The 20,703-nt window shown below is 48.7% G+C and overlaps 1 protein-coding gene across 1 annotated transcript in view; it reads left to right on the plus strand.

Moving 5' to 3' along the window:
- The first annotated feature begins 895 nt into the window (after positions 1–895).
- The window catches only part of LOC134345771 (B-cell scaffold protein with ankyrin repeats-like), a 79,133-nt gene continuing 59,325 nt past the window's right edge, over positions 896–20,703 (plus strand). The window contains exons 1-5 of the mRNA XM_063046961.1: positions 896–963; positions 2,154–2,555; positions 14,036–14,169; positions 15,457–15,598; positions 18,159–18,301. Of these exons, the coding sequence (XP_062903031.1) occupies positions 951–963; positions 2,154–2,555; positions 14,036–14,169; positions 15,457–15,598; positions 18,159–18,301 (834 nt within the window). The 5' untranslated portion in view covers positions 896–950. The remainder of the gene's footprint in view (positions 964–2,153; positions 2,556–14,035; positions 14,170–15,456; positions 15,599–18,158; positions 18,302–20,703) is intronic.

Consider the following 20,703-nt stretch of genomic DNA (forward strand, 5'->3'; position numbering starts at 1 on the left):
GTCACAAGGTAAACAGAAGGAGTCTGCCTTGGCTGTGACACCAAGCTGGCCCAAGTCTGAGTGCCTGAGAGTTCCCTCCCGAAGAGCTGAAGAGGCTGATCCTGCAGCGGAGGACAGCAATGTCCAAGGAGATGTTCCAGACAGATGTCCAGCCAAGCTGAGAACACCCATCCTAATCTCAAGATGACAGGTTACAATTCCAGTGAAGAGCAGGGAATTTCCCGTTATTCCTCGGATATCATCACCATGTGGATTTTCTTGTGATAATCATCTGTGGGATCTTCCTGTGTACACGTTGGCTGCTGCTCTTCAGAAAGCATGTTTTATCACCTGAAAACATGCCTTGGGACCTCCCAGTACCTTCATAACGATTAAACGTAGATCTTATGAACATTATGACAGCTAGTTTTTTGGGAATCAGACTCGCACCTGAAGCCACAACTCATCCCTTGACGAGCCAGGTCCAGCCAAAAAGACACGAGTTACTTGGGTAAGAGCGGGGTGCCTATGCCTTGCAGGAAAACTCACCATTAGCAAGGAAGGTCATGACATTATATGAACACTGGCCCCATTCTCTTTAAAAGTTCGGGTTCTCCTCTTCCCCATCTGTGCACGTTCGCACGCTCCCAGGATCAGAGTTCCTCAATGTCAGGCGTTTGCTTAAGTCTTTTATTTGGAGTCAATGAGTGACCGGGACACTGGGATACTGAGATATTGGATACAGGGATATTAGACCTTGGACAACGAGACTTCAGTAGGACTGGGTCACACGACCTCCCTTCCCCCCCTCCCCCCGAGCTCCAAACGCCACCCGCCGCCTAGGGTTGAGCTCAAGACCCGCCCCGAGCCTGTGATCACCGCCGGCTTAGTTCTCAGTGCGAAACCCACAGTAAGCTGCGAACTTTCCTACGTTCCACCGCCTGGCCCTCATCCGGAGCCGTGAGTGGAGCATGGAGCGCTCAGGTACCGCTCGGGACTCGGCTGCACCCGTGGAGCGAGCAGGTGGGCGGCAGGAGAGGAGAGTGAGGGGTGCGTGAGGGAGAGGGAGGTGCTGAGCCCCGTTATCCGGTGCCCGTCTCTGGACCCTAGTACCGATGAGCTCCCGCTGCCGGCTGGTGAACTCATGGGGGAGAGGGGTGCGGAGGGGGTAGGCCTGCTGGGTCGGGTAGCCTCTGCCGTGCAACTGAGATCCCACAGAAGGAGGTCAGAGTGGACGCGGTGTACCTGGGGTGATGGGACGCCCGATTGGGTGCCGGGTCCCCATCTGTGAAGCCGGAACTTTTCATCGACCTGTCGAAGGACGTTCCGCAAGGTGGGGCTCCCGACTGGAGAGCGGGGGCACCAGCTATCCCTAAGAATCTGGCCCCTACACCCCCTCCCTCAAAAAACCACTCCTCCTCCAAGGACCACCCCCCCCATTTCCTAGACCCTGTTCTGCCCCTCCCCCAGGAACCCTACACCCTTCCCTCCTCCATCCCTACCCCTCCCTACCAGCTGCAGCCCAACCTTTTCCACCTCGCCTAGAGTCTGCCCTTCCCAGAGACCCTGTCCTGCTCCACAGCCCCTCTGATGTTGGGGTGCTCCCTCACACTGGCAGGGTGGAGATGGCGAAGGAGCGCTCCCTCAAAGTGATGGTAGGTTATTCCCTCATGCCGGTGCCTGGGTGCTCCCTCACACCCACAGTCGGGTGCTCGCTTGCATCCATCACCAACCACTACCCAAAGAAGCCAACTCATACCGCCGCCTGTCCCTCAGTACGTCGGAGCTCTGGTGCATTTTGAGCCAAGACCTTGAACATTTGCCTGGTGGGAACGCCTTTACTCCCTGTCACATCACTGGGTCTTGAGCGGTTACTCTTTCTTCAACCCAGGACTGGGACCTGAGAGTAATGGCCAGCCGAGGCTAGGAGGCAGGAGTTGTGGAATTCTCCCCCTCTGAGTGCAGCTTAAGCAAAATCTAGGTACCTTTCCGAAGTGGGTCAATTCTTGGAGGGTGCATGGTAAAAGATGGGAAGGAGGGTTTGGCCAGTGGTTCAGCCAGGATTATGTTGAAAGTAGGGCAGGCTCAAAGGGGTGAGTGGCCTTTTGCTCTGAGTTTGCCTGTTTATGCTCATACTGGCTGAAGATAATGAACCCGTTAACTTTTCATTGAAGATGTTGCAAGAAGGGACATGGTGATTCTGTACGGAGAGGACGCTGGTGAGTGGAATGTATACTTGAAGGATGAGTTCCTGCAATACCTAGACCCAGAAGGTGTCTGCAGTTTCCAGATCGGCCTGCTGGAGGATTTGCAGACTGCTGCCCACACACTGGCTGACTACAGGTGCAAGTTTCTGGTCCTGACCTCAGGGCTCCTGAAGTCATTGGACAACCCCCAGAGCCAGCTCCTCGGCAACGTTCTACAGCCTCCTGCCACAGTGGTGCTGCTTCTCTGTGGAGTTCCCAGCTCTGATGAATTCCATAACGTGCTACCTGTGGAGAGGAGGTTCAAGGAGGTGTCGGCTGAGCAGGAGCCTTGGGAATACGTGTCGATGGTCATCAGCATTGTCGAGTCAGGTACATCTGTCTGTTCTGTTGCCAGCACCTTGATTAGTTTTTGATATAAGCAGTGTGAGCAACAATGGGTGTCCTACTGCATCGACGGTCCTCGGAGGTCGTTAGCTCTCAGAAAGGTGCTGACACCAAGGTCCTGAGTGTAAATCCCGGTCCATTTGGACAAGGCCCCACAGCCAGGAGCGGGATCTGAGGCAGTGTGACTTTGATTCAGGACATCCTGTCTGAAATAGACATCCTTGGGAGGTTTGGGAAAATAACTCCAGGGGTGTTGGAAGAGACCAGGGAAGTGTTTTTGCTGGAAAGAGCGAACATGGACTGAATGTCCCCTTTCCTACATCATTCTATAACTCTAACAGTGACATTGAGAATGGGCCAAACCATCGGGTTGGGGTGATTTGGTGTTACCGCAGAAGTTCCTCACCCCACATGAGTCATATTCAATCAAAAATTGTAGCTCTCTGAACACCCATCCACCGTAATTGCATTCCCCCCAAACCACTGACTCCAAACTCTTAGCGAGGAATTACCCTCTTCTAACCTGTCTGCTGTGAGGAATTAACCCCTCTCCAACCCATCCCTGGTGAAGAATTAACCCCAAACCTATCAGTGAGGAGTTACCTCCACTGATGATATGTTGAGCCTGTCTAGGAACCCCTGTGTTCTCTGGGTGACTCCTGTCCCGCTGACATCCAGTGCAGCAGGTGCCATGCCATGTGACGGGACTGTTGGTGGTGATGTGTCTGTGTTGTACTGGGACGGAGGCCTGTCACGTACCCCAGTTAGAATTGCAGTTGGCCTGGCAATAACGTGAAATTCTGTGGCCAGCTGGAGTTGAGAATATTCTCCAGAGTTCCTGATGATTACAATCCCCACCCCCACCTCCAACGTTGTCATGTGTTCCACATCAGGTCTAACGCTTGAGTGGAGCCTGGGTAGGTTGGTTTTAACCCAATTCCCTTGTTCAATATCCCTTATAATTTGTGGTCTGGTATTACCTTGAATTTAAAATTGACAATATTTTTTTCTAATTCCAACATATTGTCCTTTCCGTTTCTGGAACCACTTCCAGCCTTACAACCAGAGATAGAGATTCTGGCCTCCGAGGGACTCCTTACTTCCTCTGCCCCCTCACTGGTGACCGCACTGTCAATGCCCCAGTCCCTTCATTCTCCTCCCTTTGTGTCTGACTTTTTAATTTCCCATCCTTACAGAGAGTCAAGAGTTAATGTCCTTTAGAGTGGAGCCTAACCAGACCAGAACACCTGTCCCAGTGTGGTGCTCCCTCAGTACCGTCCTTCCCACAGTGTGACCCTCCCTCAGTACGCCTCCCACAGTGTGGCCCTCCCTCAGTACCGTCCCTCCCGCAGTGTGACCCTCCCTCAGTACCGTCCCTCCCACAGTGTGACCCTCCCTCAGTACCGCCCCTCCCGCAGTGTGACTCTCCCTCAGTACCGTCCCTCCCACAGTGTGACCCTCCCTCAGTACCACCCCAACAGCAGTGTGACTCTCCCACGGTACTGCCCTTCCCACAGTGTGATCCTCCCTCAGTACCGCCCCTCCCGCAGTGTGACCCTCCCTCAGTACCGCCCCTCCCTCAGTGTGACTCTCCCTCAGTACCGTCCCTCCCACAGTGTGACCCTCCCTCAGTACCGTCCCTCCCGCAGTGTGGTGCTCCCTCAGTACCGTCCCTCCCACAGTGTGACCCTCCCTCAGCACCACCCCTCCCGCAGTGTGACTTTCCCTCAGTACCATCCCTCCCGCAGTGTGGCGCTCCCTCAGTACCGCCCCTCCTGCAGTGCGATGCTCCCTCAGTACCATCCGTCCCACAGCACAGCGCTCCCTCAGATGTGCCCCTACAACAGAGCAGCGCTCCCTCAGTACTGTCCCCCCCACAGTGCAGTGATCCCTCCGTACCCCCCCCAGTACCACCCTTCCCACAGTGTGACCCTCCCTCAGTATCACCCCTCCCACAGTGTGACCCTCCCTCAGTACCACCCCTCCCACAGTGTGACCCTCCCTCAGTACCACCCCTCCCGCAGTATGACTATCCCTCAGTACCACCCGTCCCGCAGTGTGGTGCTCCCTCAGTACCGCCCCTCCCAAAGTGTGACACTCCCTCAGTACCACCCCTCCCGCAGTGTGGTGCTCCCTCAGTACCACCTCTCCCAAAGTGTGACACTCCCTCAGTACCACCCCCCCCCGCAGTGTGGTGCTCTCCACAGTACCACCCCCCACCCCGCAGTGTGGTGCTCTCCACAGTACCACCCCCCGCCCACAGTGTGGTGCTCTCCACAGTACCACCCCTCCCACAGTGATGCACCCCCTTTGCACTATCCATCTGTTATCTTGAGGGTATTTGCAGTATCCTCAATGGAGAAGACATGTAAAACATTGACCTAATACATCTTCTATTTCTTTGTTTCCTGTTACTGCTCACCAGTATCCTTCTGTAGAGCTCCCAGACCCACCTGAGCCACCTTCTTCTGATTGGAAATGTTCAAAGAAACCCTCACTGTTTGTTTTAATATACAGATATTTTCTCTCAAAACCAATTCCCTCCCTTATGAGTTGCTGTGGGATCCTAAAATCTTCCCAGTTCTCTGCTCAACCACCAGCCCTTCTCTCCTTGTATGCCCTACTTTTCAAATTAACATTATCCTTGACCTCCTTTGTTCACCACAGAATCTCTCTTACTAATTGGGACAAATTCCTGTTGAGTTGTGGACCAGCTGTTCGCATACCTGCCACTGTTCATCCATTGAAATGTCCGTTAGTTTGTCTTCCCAGTCCGCCCTGGACACCTCCATCATAACAGCCCTATTTACACTGAAGATTTGGTCATGTGGTCTCTTATTAATCTTGATCATTAATACATGGATCTCTTGTTAATCCCGAACATTAAGAAACTGCATAATATGGAAATCTAAAATAGGAACAGAAACACTCAGCCAATCAGGCAGCATCTGAGTGGAAGATGTTATATTTTCAGGTTGAACTGATGAAGTTCTGATGAAGCTTCTACAGCCTGGAATGTGAGCTCTGCTTCTCTTCCCACAGATGCTGCCTGACCTGCAGAGTGTTTCCAACATTTTCTGTTTTTCCACGAATTTATCCTTCCTCATTAATCATGATCAAGTCTAAACGAGCCTGCTACTGGATAGGTTCTGAAACATACTGGAGATGTAATTCCTGATGTATTCCACAAATTTATTCCTCAACAATACCTGTGCCAGTTTGTCTCAGAGTCATAAAGCACTACAGCACAGAAAAAGGCTCTTTAGCCCATCTAGTTCATGCTGAACTGTTATTCGGCCTAGTTCCATTGACCTGCAGCTGGACTGTAGCCCTTTATATGCTGTACCCCCACTGAGGTACTTATCCAAACTTCTCTTAAATGCTGCAAACGAACCTGCTTCCACTGGCAGTTCATTCCACACTCACACTACCCTCTGAGTGAAGAAGTTCCCCCTTAGGTTCCCCTTACGGATTACAGATTTCACCTTTCACCCTTAACCCATGACCTCATCCAATCTCCATTGAAAAATCCAGTTTACATTTACCCTATCTGTCCCCCTCATAATCTTGTATACCTCTATCAAATCTCTTCTCATTTTCCTACGCTCCAGGGGAATGAAAGCCCAACCTATTCAGCCTTTCCCTATAACTCAGATCCTCAGGTTCCAACATCTTTGTGTATTTTCTCTCTGCTCTTTCTATCTTATTGATATCCTTTCTGTAGGTAGTTGACCAGAACTGCACGCAGTACTCCAAATTTTGCCTCACCAGAGCCTTATAAAACTTCAAGGTACAATCCCAGCTCCTGCACTCAATGTGTCAGAAGCTCCTTTATGACCCTTCCTACCTGTGACACCACTTTCAAGGAACTACGAGACCTAGGTGTTCTTGTACATCAGTCACTGAAAGCAAGCATGCAAGTACAGCAGGCAGTGAAGAAAGCTAATGGCATGCTGGCCTTCATAACAAGGGGAATTGAGTATAAGAACAAAGAGGTCCTTCTGCAGCTGTACAGGGCCCTGGTGAGACCACACCTGGAGTATTGTGTGCAGTTTTGGTCTCCAAATTTGAGGAAGGACATTCTTGCTATTGAGGGAGTACAGCGTAGGTTCACAAGGTTAATTCCTGGGATGGCGGGACTGTCATATGTCGAAAAATTGGAGCGACTGGGCTTATATACTCTGGAATTTAGAAGGCTGAGAGGGGATCTTATTGAAACATATAAGATTATTAAGGGATTGGACACGCTGCAGGCAGGAAGCATATTCCCGCTGATGGGTGAGTCCAGAACTAGAGGCCACAGTTTAAGAATAAGGGGTAGGCCATTTAGAACGGAGTTGAGGAAAAACTTTTTCACCCAGAGAGTGGTGGATATATGGAGTGCTCTGCCCCAGAAGGCTGTGGAGGCCAAGTCTCTGGATGCTTTCAAAAAAGAGATGGATGGAGCTCTTAAAGATAGTGGAATCAAAGGTTATGAGGATAAGGCAGGAACTGGATACTGATAGTAGATGATCAGCCATGATCACAGTGAATGATGGTGCTGGCTTGAAGGGCCGAATGGCCTACTCCTGCACCTATTGTCTATTGTCTATTGTCCAATATGGGTCTGTATTTACAGATCCACCCATGTTACTGCACTCCTCAATACCCTACCATTCATTGTATAAGACTTCCCCTGGTTTGTCCTCTCAAAGTGCAATACCTCACACTTGTCTACATTAAATTCCATCTGCTATTTTTCAGCCCATGTTTCCACCTGATCCAGATCGTCCAATTAGTACATAGATTAAAATCTCTCATGACCATTACAGTATCCCATATCATACCTTAGCTATTTCCCCAGATATCCCATTCGGTGGTCATTCTCCCACTCCTCCTCCTCCTCCTGCTGTTCATGGTTTCACCGAAACTGATACCGCATCACAACCCATTGCCACTGTATCATGACCCGTTGCTGCTCTGGTACCTTCCCTGACTTACAATACCACCCCACCTCCTTCTGCCTTTAGCCTGTTTGTTTGGAACTTCAAACCAATATCACGTCAGTCCTGGTCACCCTGCAACCATATCTCCATAACAACTAGACTACCTTCAGATGTTGTCATCAGTGCTGTCAACTCTTGTATATTTATTTAGAGATACAGCATGGTAACATGCCCTTCCTGCCCAGCGAGCCTGCGCCACCCAGTTACAGACATGTGACCAACTAACCTACTACCCAGTACGCCTTTAGAATGTGAGAGTAAACCAGAGCACCCAAAGGAAACCCACCCAGTCACGGGGAGAGCAAACAAGCCTTACAGACAGCGGCAGGAATTGAACCCAGGCCACTGGAGATGGAATTGTGTTCCGATAACCATTACACTATTGAGCTGCCGCTGATTGCAGATGTAACACAACCACAAGCAAAGAACATTTACCTTTGATATTTTACAGGTTTTGCTAACTCTGGGTTTGCTATCAGCTGCACATTTTAGTTTCTATTTTGTTCCCCAGCCAGTCGCATTTTTTGCCAATCTCCCTGATTCATTGAACAGCCCATTCTTGGTGGCCCGATCCCTCATTTAGCTGAAGGTCATTTCTACAACCCTATTTATGTGATGGGAGGTTTGAGGGATGTTTAGGGTGTGTAGGAGGGGTGCAGACTCTTTGACGAGAGGTGGAAGAAAGGAGTGAAGAGGGTTTGGGGAGGGTTTGCATTGTGGAGCTGTGCTAAGTAGGGGTGTAGGAGAGTGCAGGAGAATTGAGGCAGAAGGAGGGTAGGAGAGATGTTGAGGTTGTAAGAGGGTTGGGGAGATGTTGAGGGATTAGGAAAGTTGGGGTGTGTTGAGGGTATAAGAGGTTTGGGCATGTTTTGTGGGTGTAGGAGGGTTGGGAAGGTACTGAAGGTATAAGGGAGGAGGTGTTGAGGGTTTAGGAGAGTTGGGGAGGTGTTCAGGGTATAGCAGGGTTAGGGAGTTGGTGTAGGGAGGGGTAGGGAAGTGTTGCGAGGATTGGGGAGGTTTTGAGGGTGTAGGAGGGTTGGGAAGATGTTGAAGGTATAAGGGGGGAGGTGTTGAGGGTTTAGGAGAGTTGGGGAGGTGTTCAGGGTGTAGCAGGGTTAGGGAGTTGGTGTAGGAGGGGTAGGGAAGTGTTGAGGGTATAAGAGGATTGGGGAGGTTTTGAGGGTGTAGGAGGGTTGGGGAGGTGTTGAGGGTGAGGAGGTGTTGAGGGTGTAGGAGGGTTGGAGAGTTAGCATAGGAGGGTTGAGAGGTGCAGGAGGTTTGAGGAAGTGTTGAGGATATAGGGGGTTGGGGAGGGGTGTAGGAGGGCTTGGGGGTGTTAAAAGTTTAAGATTATCTGGTCCTGTTGAGAAGGGTGTAGGAGGCGTGGACAGAGGTGTAAGTGGGTTTGGAGGTGTTAGAGGTGTAAAAGTGTGAGGAGATGATGAGGTTGTAGGAGGGTTGGGGAGGTGTTGAAGGTGTAGGAGGCTTAGGGAAGTGTTGAGGGTGGAGGAGGGTTGGGGAGCTGCTGTGGATGTAGGGGGTTGGAGAAGTGTAGAAGGGTTTGGGAGACGTTAAGGGTGTATGAGTGTCAGGAGGTGTTGAGAAGGGGTAAGAAGCTTGGAGAGTTGGGGAGAGGTTGAGGTGTAGGAGAGTTGGGGCAGTGTTGAAGGTGTAGGAAGATTGGGGAGGTGTTGAAGGTGTAGGAGAGCTGGGGAGATGTTGAGGGTGTAAGGGGTTGGGGAGAGGTGTGGAAGGGTTTGGGAGACGATAAGGGTGTATGACTGTCAGGTAGTGCTGAGAAGGGTGTAGGAGGCTTGAGGTGGGTGTAGGAGGTTTGGAGAGTGGTGTAAGCCGTTTGGGGAAGGGTTGAGGGTGTAGGAGGGTTGGGGAGATGTTTAGGATGTAAGAAAGTCAGGAGGTGTTGAGGATGTAGGAGGCTTGATGTGGAGTGTAGGAAACTTGGAGAAGGGTGTAAGCGAGTTGGGGAGGTGTTGAGGGTGTAAGAGTGTGGGGAGGCATTGAGGGTGTAGAAGTGTGGGACCGTTAGTGTAAGTGAGCTCGGCAGGGCAGAGGAGGACTGAGGAGAAGTGCAAGTTGTTTGGGGAGGTGTTGAGACTGTAAGAGTGTAGTAATGTACTGAGGGTGCAAGAGGGTTCAGGAGATGCTGAGATGTGTAAAAGGGTTGAGGGTGTAAGACAGTTGGGGAGTTATTGAGGGCGTAAGAGGGTTGAGGAGCTGTTGGGAGTGTAGGAGTATTGGGGATTTGTTAAGAGTGTAGTAAGATTGGGGAGGTGTTGAGGTTGTAGGAGGGTTGGGGTGTTGAGGGTTTAGAAGGGTTTGGGAGGTGTTGAGAGTATAGGAGGGTTGGAAAGGTGTTGAGGGAGTAGTGGGGTTGGGCAGGTGTTGAGAGTGTAAGACGGTTGTTGAAGTTGTAAGAGGGTTGGGGAGGTTTTGAGATTGTAAGAAGGTTGGGGAAGTGTTGAGGGTGTAGGAGGGTTGGGGAAATGTTGAGGGTGTATGAGGGTTGGGGAGGAGTTGTTGAGGGTGTTAGGAGGGTAGGGAGGTGTTGAGGGTGTAGGAAGGGTGGGGAGGTGTTGAGGGTGTAGGAGGGTTGGGGAAGTGTTGATGGTTTGGGAGGGTTGGGGAAGTGCTGAGGGTGTGGGAGGGTTGGGGAGGTGCTGAGGGTGTTGGAAAGTTGGGGAGTTGTTGAGGGTGTAGGATGGTTGGGGGAGGTGTTGAGGGTCTAGAGGGTTTTGGGGAGGTGATGACAATGCAAGAGGGTTGGGTAGTTGGTGTAGGAAGTTTGGGGAGAGGTGTAGGAGGATTGAGCAGGTGTTCTGGATGTAGAGGGTTGGGGAGGGTTGCAGAAGGCTTTGGGCGATGTTAAGGGTGTAAGACTGTCAGGAGGTGTTGAAGAGGGTGTAGGATTCTTCAGGTGGTGTTTTGGAGGCTTGGAGAGGGGTGTAAGCAGGTTGGGGAGGTGTTGAGGGTTTAAGAGGGTTGGGAGTTGTTGAGGGTGTAGGAGTTTTGGAGAAGTGTTGAGTGTAGAAGTATTGAGGAGGTATTGAAGAGGATTGAGGGGTGTAAGACGTTTGGGGTGGTGCTGAAGTTGTAAGATGGTGAGGTGCTGAGGGTGTATGTGGGTTGGGGAGGTGTGCAGGAGTATTGGGGAGGTGTTAAGGCTTGGGGAGGTGTTGAGGGTGTAGGAGGGTTGGAGAGGTGTTGAGGATTGTAAGAGGACTGAGGGGTTGTGGAGGTGTTGAGGAGGGTGTTAGGCTGTTGTGGAAATTGTAAGAGGGTTGGGGTTGTCGAGGAGTATTGGAAGCTGCTTTGGGAAGGGTGAAGGATGGTGGAGGTAGTGGGATGGAGATGGAGTGGTGTTGGGGAGGTGTTGAGGGTGTAGGAGTGTTGTGGATGGGTGTAAAAGGATTGGAAGGTGCTGAACCTGCCAGGGTGAGTGTTAAGTCTATCTGGCCAATTTCTTAGAGAGCCTCTCATCTTGTCTCTGTCTCTGGAATCACCCAGAGCTCTCGGCACAGGAAGTGTACACTTGTGGGCAGACAAGCAGCTGGGTGTTTTTCTGAACTGCAAGTGTGAGCTGTGGGTTGGTGGGAGGAGTTGTCTAAGAGAAAGAAGGGGATGTGAAGTGAATTCACTTCTCACAGGCTGACCGTCATTCACTAATCACTGATCCATGAGCCAGCGTTGAGAAGGTTCCCCATGTTCAGTCTGTAGCCTGGAGTTTGAACCTGTCCAGTGTACAGAGTCGCTCTCCCCAACCCCGCTTTGACATTTGTTTATCCACTGGGCCATCTCCTGCTCAGCTTGTTGCCTGGGGGCTGAAACCTGGGCAATCTTGAAATATTAGCAGAGAGTTATGTCTCCGTCTGACTATTCTAAACAGGCCACTGCCTCAGCAGTGGGACACCTGGCCCAGAGGGTTAAATGAGGAGAAGGCGTCGTAAGGGTACCGGAGGAAAGTGTTAAAGATGGTGGAAGGGAAGTGTTCTTGTGCTGTCTGTGTGGGGCAAGGGGTGATGACTGTGCAACCTCAATGCGCCATCACTGACAGAGCCAGTCCAGCAACGGAACTCCCATTAAACTACACAAAACTATTCAGCTGGTGGGCCATTTTAATGGTGCATTTTTAATGTTGTGTACAGAGTTGTGATTGACAGGAAAACAATTCACTTCAAGAAATTCAGACTTGGAATCTTGAAAGTGATTTGAAGATCAGACCATTGGAAGTAAATGTGAAGAGAAATTGTGTCTGTGGTGTTTTTTATTCTTATTAATTTAAGATTCTGATTATCAACCAGCAACATCTCGGTGTTGGACTGGACAAAAACAGCTGAAAATCTTGGTCTAGTTATTTCCAGTCCCAGTTGACAGGTTGGAGAAGAAAGTATACTGCACAGTTAATATATACCCTCATAGATTGTGGCAAAGTATTTTTAAGAGTTGGGAGGTGACACTTCAACTGCCCAGTATATTGGGTAGGTTGCACTTAGCCTTTTGTGGGCAGTTCTGGCCACCACACTGTCAAAAGGATGTGCAGAGCGAGCAAAATGACAGAATGCTGGCTTCACTAATGAAACATTGTTTACTTCTGGCCAACAAGTCTCAGAGGGAGTCATGGGAAAAAGTGAGCCAAAAGCGGTGAATTCTTACAAATTCCGGTGAGGATGGACGTCAGCAGTGTTGAAGTTTAAAGGATTTGATGGCCAGACTCTTATTAAGGTTGCCTAGATAAAGGCAAGAGCCTTCAGAATAAGGTTCAGGCCCTCCAGTAGCGTTGGGGGCTCTATCTCCACGGCAGGGGGAGGGTTTCGGAGGCTGGGTGGGCTGATCGTATCAAATAACTGATGATGCAGTGGGTGATGGTCAAGATACTGGGGCAGTGGATGGAGAGTATTGTGAAATTTAGGGCAAAGACCAAGAGATTCCAGATAAATGAATGGTGACACAAAGGAGCTGAGACACTTGGATGAGCTGTGATCCATAAGACCATAAAACATCAGGGCAGAATAGGCCATTCAGCCCATCGAATCTGCCCTGCCATTTCATCATGGCTGATTTATTATTTCTCCGCAGCCCATTCCCTTGCCATCTCTACATAACCTTTGACATCCTTACTAATCAAGAACCTCCCAATCTCTGCTTTATATATACTCGATGACTTTGCCTCCGGAGCCATCTGTGGCAATGGATTCCACAGATTCACCATCCTGTTGAATTGGGGACAGATTTGAGGCACTGAGTGCTGGGAGCAGTTTCTCTGCTTCCACTAGCAGAGTGGACCTCTACCCCCATCCTCTTAGCTTTGGGCATGGAAGGAATCCCCCGACCCCTCATTCCAAAGCTGGGGAATGACCAGAGGCAGTGCACTGATGGGAATGGGGAAATTCTGGATAATGTTAGTGTGAATAATCCAGTCACTTTGAGCCAGGTCCTGGGACCCACCTGTGCTGACTCATGGACTGGACTCCCCTCCACACAGTGATTGTGGACTGGCCCTATGTGAGCTGGTTTATTATCGTCACATGTACTGAGGTGTTGGGTGGCGGGTTCGAGATACATCTCTACCAAAGGAGGCGTCGGGCACTCCTTCCCTCTGCTGCCCCGTAGGTCACCCTTGGGCAAGGTGTAGCACCTGTATAGCACCCCAGTCAGGGTCACGTGAAGCTATGGGAGCAGGTGGTGGATGGTCTTGTAAGCAGCTGATGCATATCACAAGTCCTGGTCATGCCGGGCAGACAATCTCTGATAGAGTATTGATAATGGCTGGGGTTACCTGTCTTGTAAAGACACTGCCCAGAAGAAGGTAATGGCAAACAACTTCTATAGAAAAATGGGCCAAGAACAGTCCTGGTTAAAACCCTGATCGCCCACATCACACGCCATGGTACATAATGAGCAAAAACTTTGCAAGAGATCCATTCACTCATTACAGGAGTACATTGAGGAAGTACAAAGAAAAACAACAATGCAGAATAAAGTGTTACAGATACACAGAAAGTGCAGTACAAGCAGACAATAAGGTACAAGGCCATTACAGGGTAGATTGTGAGGTCAAGAGTTCATTTTACCATATAGGATGGTAAATAGTTCTTTAACTACATGAAATAGTCCTTAAGCCTGGTGATATGTGCTTTCAAGCCTTTATATCTTCTGCCTGATGGGAGAGGGGAGAAGACAGAATGTCCAGGGTGGATGGGGTCTTTGATTAATGCTGTGCTGCTTTACCGAGACAGGGAGAAGTGTAGACAGAAGTCGTGGAGGAGAGGGTATTTTTCGTGATATGCTGAGCTGTGTCCACAGCTCTTAGTGGTTTCTTGCATTCATGGGCAAAGCATGATGCATCTGGATTGGATGCTTCCTATGGTGCATCAACAAAATTTGGTGAGGATTCGAGGAATTCTTTTGCCTTTTGGTATTCCAGGCTCTGTACTGACAACTGTCCACTCTTCCCTAAAACAGATCCCATCCCAGTACCAAAGCTGAAAGATCTTCGCCCAGAGATGGAGGTGACAGAAGATCTCACTGACATGCTTGTAAACCCTGATGACTTCACAGAGCCTCTGCTAGTGATGCCCACCCAAATCCTGTGTAAAGTAAGTGCTTGTTCTCTCCATGGGAGAGTGTGCCTTCCGTTCCCCAGCTCTGCAATTCCTTCTCTGGACCTATCCACCTCTGAAAGTAGAGTCCTCTTCAAGCTAGCCTCCAGCTGAAGCCAGCTCAGTGACACAACTTTCAAATAAATCCAAGTAAATGACGTCCACTACCTCTCCTTTGTCCACCCTTGTTACTTCCTCGAAGAACTCTAACAGATTTGTCAGGCAGGATTTCCCTTTATAGAAACCATGCTGACTTTGACTTGTTTTATCATTAGTCTCCAAGTACGCAAAACCTTAATAATAGACTCCAGCACTTTCCCAGCCACTGAGGTTGGGCTAACTGGCCTATGATTTCCTTTCTTTTGATTTCCTCCCTTCTTGAAGAGTGGAGTGACATTTGCAATCTTCCAGTCATCCGGGACCATGCCAGAATCAAGTGATTCTTGAAAGATCATGACCCAATGCATCCATTATCTCTTCAGCAACCTCTCTCAGGACTCTGAGATGTAGTCCAACTGGTCCAGGTGTCTTATCCACTATAAGATCTTTGAGTTTGCCTGGCGCTTTTTCCTCTGTAATAGCAATGGCACTCACTCCTGCTCTCTGATACTCACGGACCTCTGGCACACTGCTAGTGTCTTCCACAGTGAAGACTGATGCAAAGTACCCATTAAGTTCATCTGCCATTTCTTTGTCCCCCATTACTACCTCACCAGCATCATTTTCCAGTGGTCCAATATCAACTCTCATCCCCCTTTTACTCTTTATGTAACTGAAAAAACTTTTGGTATCCTGCTTTATATTATCGGCTAGTTTGCCCTCATATTTCATCTATTCCCCTCTTATAGTTTTTTTAGTTGCCCTGTGGGTGTAAACACCTTGTTAATGAGGGAGGCCAGATCGCATCAAGCTGACAGGAAGGCGTCAGCAAATCCAATAACCACATGTTACAATAGTGATGTGCAAAAGAGCATCTCTGAACGTTTAACACATCGAACTTTGAAGTGGATGGGCTGTAGCAGCAGAAGACCACAAAACATACATTCAGTGACTATTTTATGAGATGCAGAAGATACTTAATCATGTGACCACTGAGTGTAAGATCACCACTGTCTCAGTGGATATGGGATAGGTTAGAAGGGCTGAACAGCCTTTTCTAGAATTCAAATACTTTTAATGCTTCATTTTTCTTTTGTTTCTTGTGTGTTGTAACCAAACCAACCACTACAAATATAGTTAAAACATCTCTGACCCTGTACCCTGATGAACTTCCTTAACCCACAGAATGTGACGAAGATATACCTGCTCCTGAAACACCACCTGTCCCTCGAAGAGAGGCCTGAGGTTGAGTTTGTGACAGGCACCCAGCAACTGAAAGTGCAAGCCAGCATGTTGAACAGCCAGACAGTCTGCGTCCGATCTGTGGGTAAGCACGAGGGGATGGTCCCTCCATACCAGAACCCTGGTCCATTCACCGATGGCTGAAGGTTTAGTTTCATTCCTGCTTCAGCCATGTTTTCACTGGAGCCACAGACTCTCATGACCTATCAGGCCAAGAAGCATACAGTGCCTATAAAAAGTATTCAACCCCCCCCCCCAAAAGTTTTCATGTTTTATTGTTACAACATTGATTAACAGTGAATTTAATTTGGCTTCTTTTGACACTGATCAACTGAGGAAGACTCTTTCATGCCAAAGTGAAAACAGATTCCTACAAAATGATTTAAATTAATTACAAATATAAAACAGAAAATAATTGATTGTGTAAGTTTTCACCCCCCTTTAAAACACCAAATCATCACTGGTGCAGCCAATTAGTTTTGGAAGTCACGTAAGTCGTTAAATGGAGGTCTGTTTTCGGAGACCTGTGTGTAGTCAAGGTGTTTCAATTGATTGTAGTAAAAATACACCTGTATCTGGAAGGTCCAACTGCTGGTGAGTCAGTATTCAGGCAAAAACTACACCATGGAGTCAAAAGAACACTCCAAACAACTCTGTGAAAAGGTTATTGAAAAGCACAAGTCAGGAGATGAATACAAAAAAATTTCTAACTCACTGAATATCCCTTGGAGTACAGTTAAGTCAATCATCAAGGAATGATGGAGGAGTTACAAGCTTCAGTGACTGAGATGGGAGAGACTGCCCATACAACAACTGTGCCCGGGTGCTTCATTAAGGCCGACTGGCAAAGAGAAAGCCGCTGTTGGGAAAAAAAACTCTTATGAAATCTTAGCTAGAGTTCACCAATAGGCATGTGGGAGACTCTGAAGTCCAATGGAAGAAGGTTCTATGACCTGATGAAACCAAAATTGAGCTTTTTGGCCATCAGACTAAACACTATGTTTGACGTAAGCCAAATACCGCACATAATCAAAAACACACCATCCCTACTGTGAAGCATGGTGGTGACTGCATCATGCTGTGGGGATGCTTCACTGCAGCAGGCCCTGGAAGGCTTGTGAAGGTGGAGGGTAAAATGAATGCAGCAAACTACAGGCAAAACCTGGAGGAAAACCTGTTGCAGTCTGCAAGAGAACTGACTTGGGATAAGATTTGTTTTTCAGCCAGACAATAACCCCAAGCATAAAGCCAAAGCTACACAGGAATGGCTTAAGATCAACTAAGTTAATGTCCTGGAGTGGCTGTCAGAGTCCAGACCTCAATCCAATTGAGAATTTGTGGCTGGACTTGAGAAAGGCTGTTCATTCACGATCCCCATGCAATCTGACAGAGTTTGAGCAGTTTTGTAAAGAAGAATAGGAAAAAATTGCAGTGTCCAGATGTACAAAGCTGATAGAGACCTATCCACACAGACTCAAAGCTGTAATTGCTGCCACAGGTGCATCCATTAAATACTGGTTTGAAGGGGTGAATATTAATGCAATCAATTATTTTGTGTTTTATATTTGTAATTAATTTTGATCACCTTGTAGAAATCTGTTTTCACTTTGACACTGAAGAGTCTTTTATGTTGATCATGTCAAAAAAGTCAAATTAAATCCACTGTAATTCAATGTTTGTAAGACAATAAAACATGAAAACTTCCAAGGGGGGTGAATACTTTTTATAGGCACTGTACGCTGGCCTTGTGAAGGCACCTTCCCCACTCTCCCCACAATGTGAGATCTCTCGGGAAACTCCTGTTGGACCTGATCCCACTGCCCGCTCTTGCCCAGGGCATAGCTCCACGTGCGGAGATTGTAGCCTATTCTAACTCTGGTTCTCGGCCGTTCTCCTCACTCTGTCTCCTCTGGACCCCGCCTTCCCAGCCCCTGAATTAACTGTATCCAAACTCTTCCTGATTCTGAGTTCTTCCATTCCATTTCCCCAGAACCTTCTCTACTGAGTGAGGAATAACAGAACTGGAACCCCTCTGTTTGAGAGCTTCCTTAAACCCTTCTGCATCCTCCCTCTCCACCGCAACTTCCACAGCGATCATTCCTTATTACTGTCCTCCCACATTGCAGCATACCCTCAGTACTCCCCTCCCGTTGTGTGATACTCCCACAGTGCAGCCATCCCTTAGTACGGCAATCCTTCACCACTGCCCTTCCCACAGTGCTTAGATCCTTCACTACTGCCCCTCCCACAGTGCAGAGATCCTTCACTACTGCCCCTCCCACAGTGCAGAGATCCTTCACTACTGCCCCTCCCGCAGTGCAGCACTCCCTCACAACTGCCCTCCCGCAGTCCCTCAATACTGCCCAGTCCATACTGTGGTGCTCCCTCAGTCTTGCCTTTCCCTCATCGGCCAATTTCCCAGCTTGACTCCCTCCTCGATACAGTGGGGAAACCAGGAAATACTGGCACCCAGGGTTCAGGAATTCTCATTGGGGTTGGGAGCTTGCTGTGCACACTCACCACCTGTTCTCCAGTGCTTGTCTCTGAAGTTAACTTTTTGGTCATTACCGGTTTGACCCTGGTCACATAGTCCTGTGGAAAGCACCAGTCCTCTCCACCTTCTGACTGCTAGTGTTTGGTTTCAGACCTCCCCGCCGGCCCTGTGATACTGAAACTCCGCTGCCAAGGAGCCCTCCTGGGCAGCGCCCAGGTGATCTACTTCAGCCAAGTGGAAAAGGTTAAACGTCTGCTGCTCAAGGTCACTGACCCCGTCCAGTTTATCTGCCAGGTAAGGATCTCCCTACTGCTAAGTGACACTTCAGCCAAACTGAGGGGTCATCCCACCAATGGAAGGAACCCCACAGGGTCTGGGAGGATTTGGACGTTCCCACTCGGACATCTGGATTGAGGAGAGCTTTGGGAAGGGGGTGGGGGATGTAGAGGTGAGTCTGGGGCAGGGTTGGATTTAGTAGGCCAGGGCCCCTGGGCTGGAGGCCCTGATGGGCCTCTGCCGACACCGTAAGATGCTGCTGTACCAAGCAAAAAAAAAGGCAAGAACAAGAGCAAAGGTCGCACTGGTCTAAATATCAAAGCTGTGGACCAGGACATTGGTTTAGTACAATACGTAGGCTATAAACTTACAGGCCTTAAGAGGGAGGACAGAAAGTAATGTAGATTCTTAGTTTGAAGGACAGCATCTAAAGCACTCAAAAATTGACCTAGGCTTAGTTGGCTTAGTAAAGTTATGAGGGAGACGAAGTATGATGTATAAATGTATAAATCTTTATTTAGCTATTGCCGCACATACCATAGGCCTTATTTCTCAAACAATGCCAAAGCATTTTTATCTATCTCAAGCTTGTCCATTTTTATCTAGGTATCTTTCTCAACCGTGTGTTCTGAGAAAGTAAAGTGGAAATGAGCTCAATAAACTCCTCACATGTTTTAGGTTGAAAGATATGAAGGGGTGCCTGATCCTGCATTTCCAAATTTCTGTATGTGCGCCTTCAAAAACGGGTCAAACTCATTTATTACCTCTAGAATGCCCAAGTAGTTGCTGTTGTCAGGTCTGCCAAATCAGGAGCCTCAGAAAGCCAGTCCCCTCTCGACCAAAAACCCCACAACCACCACCACTCTTCTCAATACATCAGTCCAGTAGACACACTCTGACTCAAACTGTCTTTGCAGTTGTGTATCTATTCTTCCACTGTCAGACGCTAGTGTAACGTAGGTCAATATCGTTTTCCTGTGGTGTTCACTATTTTCATGCTCTCCTATGCGCTCAGCGGCGTGTTTCCAGTCGCTAAAGCCAGTTTCGAAGATGGCTGACAGTTACCATCACTGAAGGTGCGGCATGCAAGACAAAACACACAGCCGGTGGTAGGGGAATATAGGAGCCATTGCCTTGATATGTACTCACCATTTACGAGCTTGCGTTTGAAGTGAAATTTGGAGAAAAAACGTCTCTGCTGTTTGCATATGTTCTGAAGCTTTGATACCCACATCCTTATTCTGGCAGGATTCCGGCCCTTTCTTAGCCCTGTATGCTCGGACTGGATCATCTAACGTTTCCTTTCCCCAGCGAGCAGGATCAGTGCTGTAAAGATCCTCAGTAGCGGTAACGTTAACATTAATGGTGGCCTGACTTGGTTGTTCGGAGGCCTCTGTGGTCGGGAATCCCAAAGTCATGCTCTCTGCCTCTTCAATGTTAGCTGCTGACTGTGGCAAGGATGGTGGTCCTGTGCTAACGCTGGTGCTAGCACTAGCTGTTGAACAAGTCTCCATTTGTCCACCAGTCTCAGACTGTGACAAGAGCGATGGTACTGCTGCATCATTGAGAACAGGTTTAAAAAATTCTGTCAATTTCAATGTCTTTTTTAATGCTTCTTTCTCACGGTCCTCTTTTTCTTGTTTCTTTTTTCTTTTCTGTGCTCCGCTCTCGTGTTTTTTTTGTCCACCATGATGATAGCGACCTATTTTGGGCCCCTCTGTAGCTCTGGCCCCTGGGCTGCAGCCCAGCCTAACCCTGCCCGTAGTCTGACCCTGGTCTGGGGATGGGAGATTTCGGTCCTGGGGTAGCTCTGGTCAGGAAGTGGTTGTTCTGCTCAGAACAGGGAAAGTTGGGAGGATTCTGAATGGCGAAGGTCGATACAGGAACGGGAGGGAGGGTGACCAGCGCATACAAAGTGAAGGAATTGCAAGAAAAGCAGAGGGGAAGTGGAGGAGGGTGATTTGACCATGAGTACCGGAGTCTGGGACACGTTCTCTGTCCAGGTGGTAGGGGGAGATTCCCCGGGACAGGAGAACAAGAAGAGAGATTTCAGGGTTCACTGTACTGCCTTGGTCTTTGCTGATGATGTTTCATTGTAGCGGAGTGGTGTGGAGAAGGCTTTGTACAGAGACTGGTTCAAGCATTAATGTTTGGAAGGCAGTTGCTTTGCTGTGGTTGCAAAGAACAGAACTTTCACTTTTAATCAGGTAGAGAAATGGGTAATTACTAAAGTAGAGCTTGAATTTATACTCTGGGTTGTTATGAGAAATAAGTTAGGCTTCAGAGCCGATATTTGGGCTGGTTGTGCATGAGTCTGTTGGTTTGATAAACTTAAAATCTGGATGAAGAATTTGCATAAGTTGCTTTAAAAATATTTTTATTATTTTATTTGGTAGTTTTATGTGGGCCCTCACACACTG

This window comes from Mobula hypostoma, chromosome 4, assembly GCF_963921235.1.
Source record: "Mobula hypostoma chromosome 4, sMobHyp1.1, whole genome shotgun sequence".
Lineage (NCBI taxonomy): Eukaryota > Metazoa > Chordata > Chondrichthyes > Myliobatiformes > Myliobatidae > Mobula > Mobula hypostoma.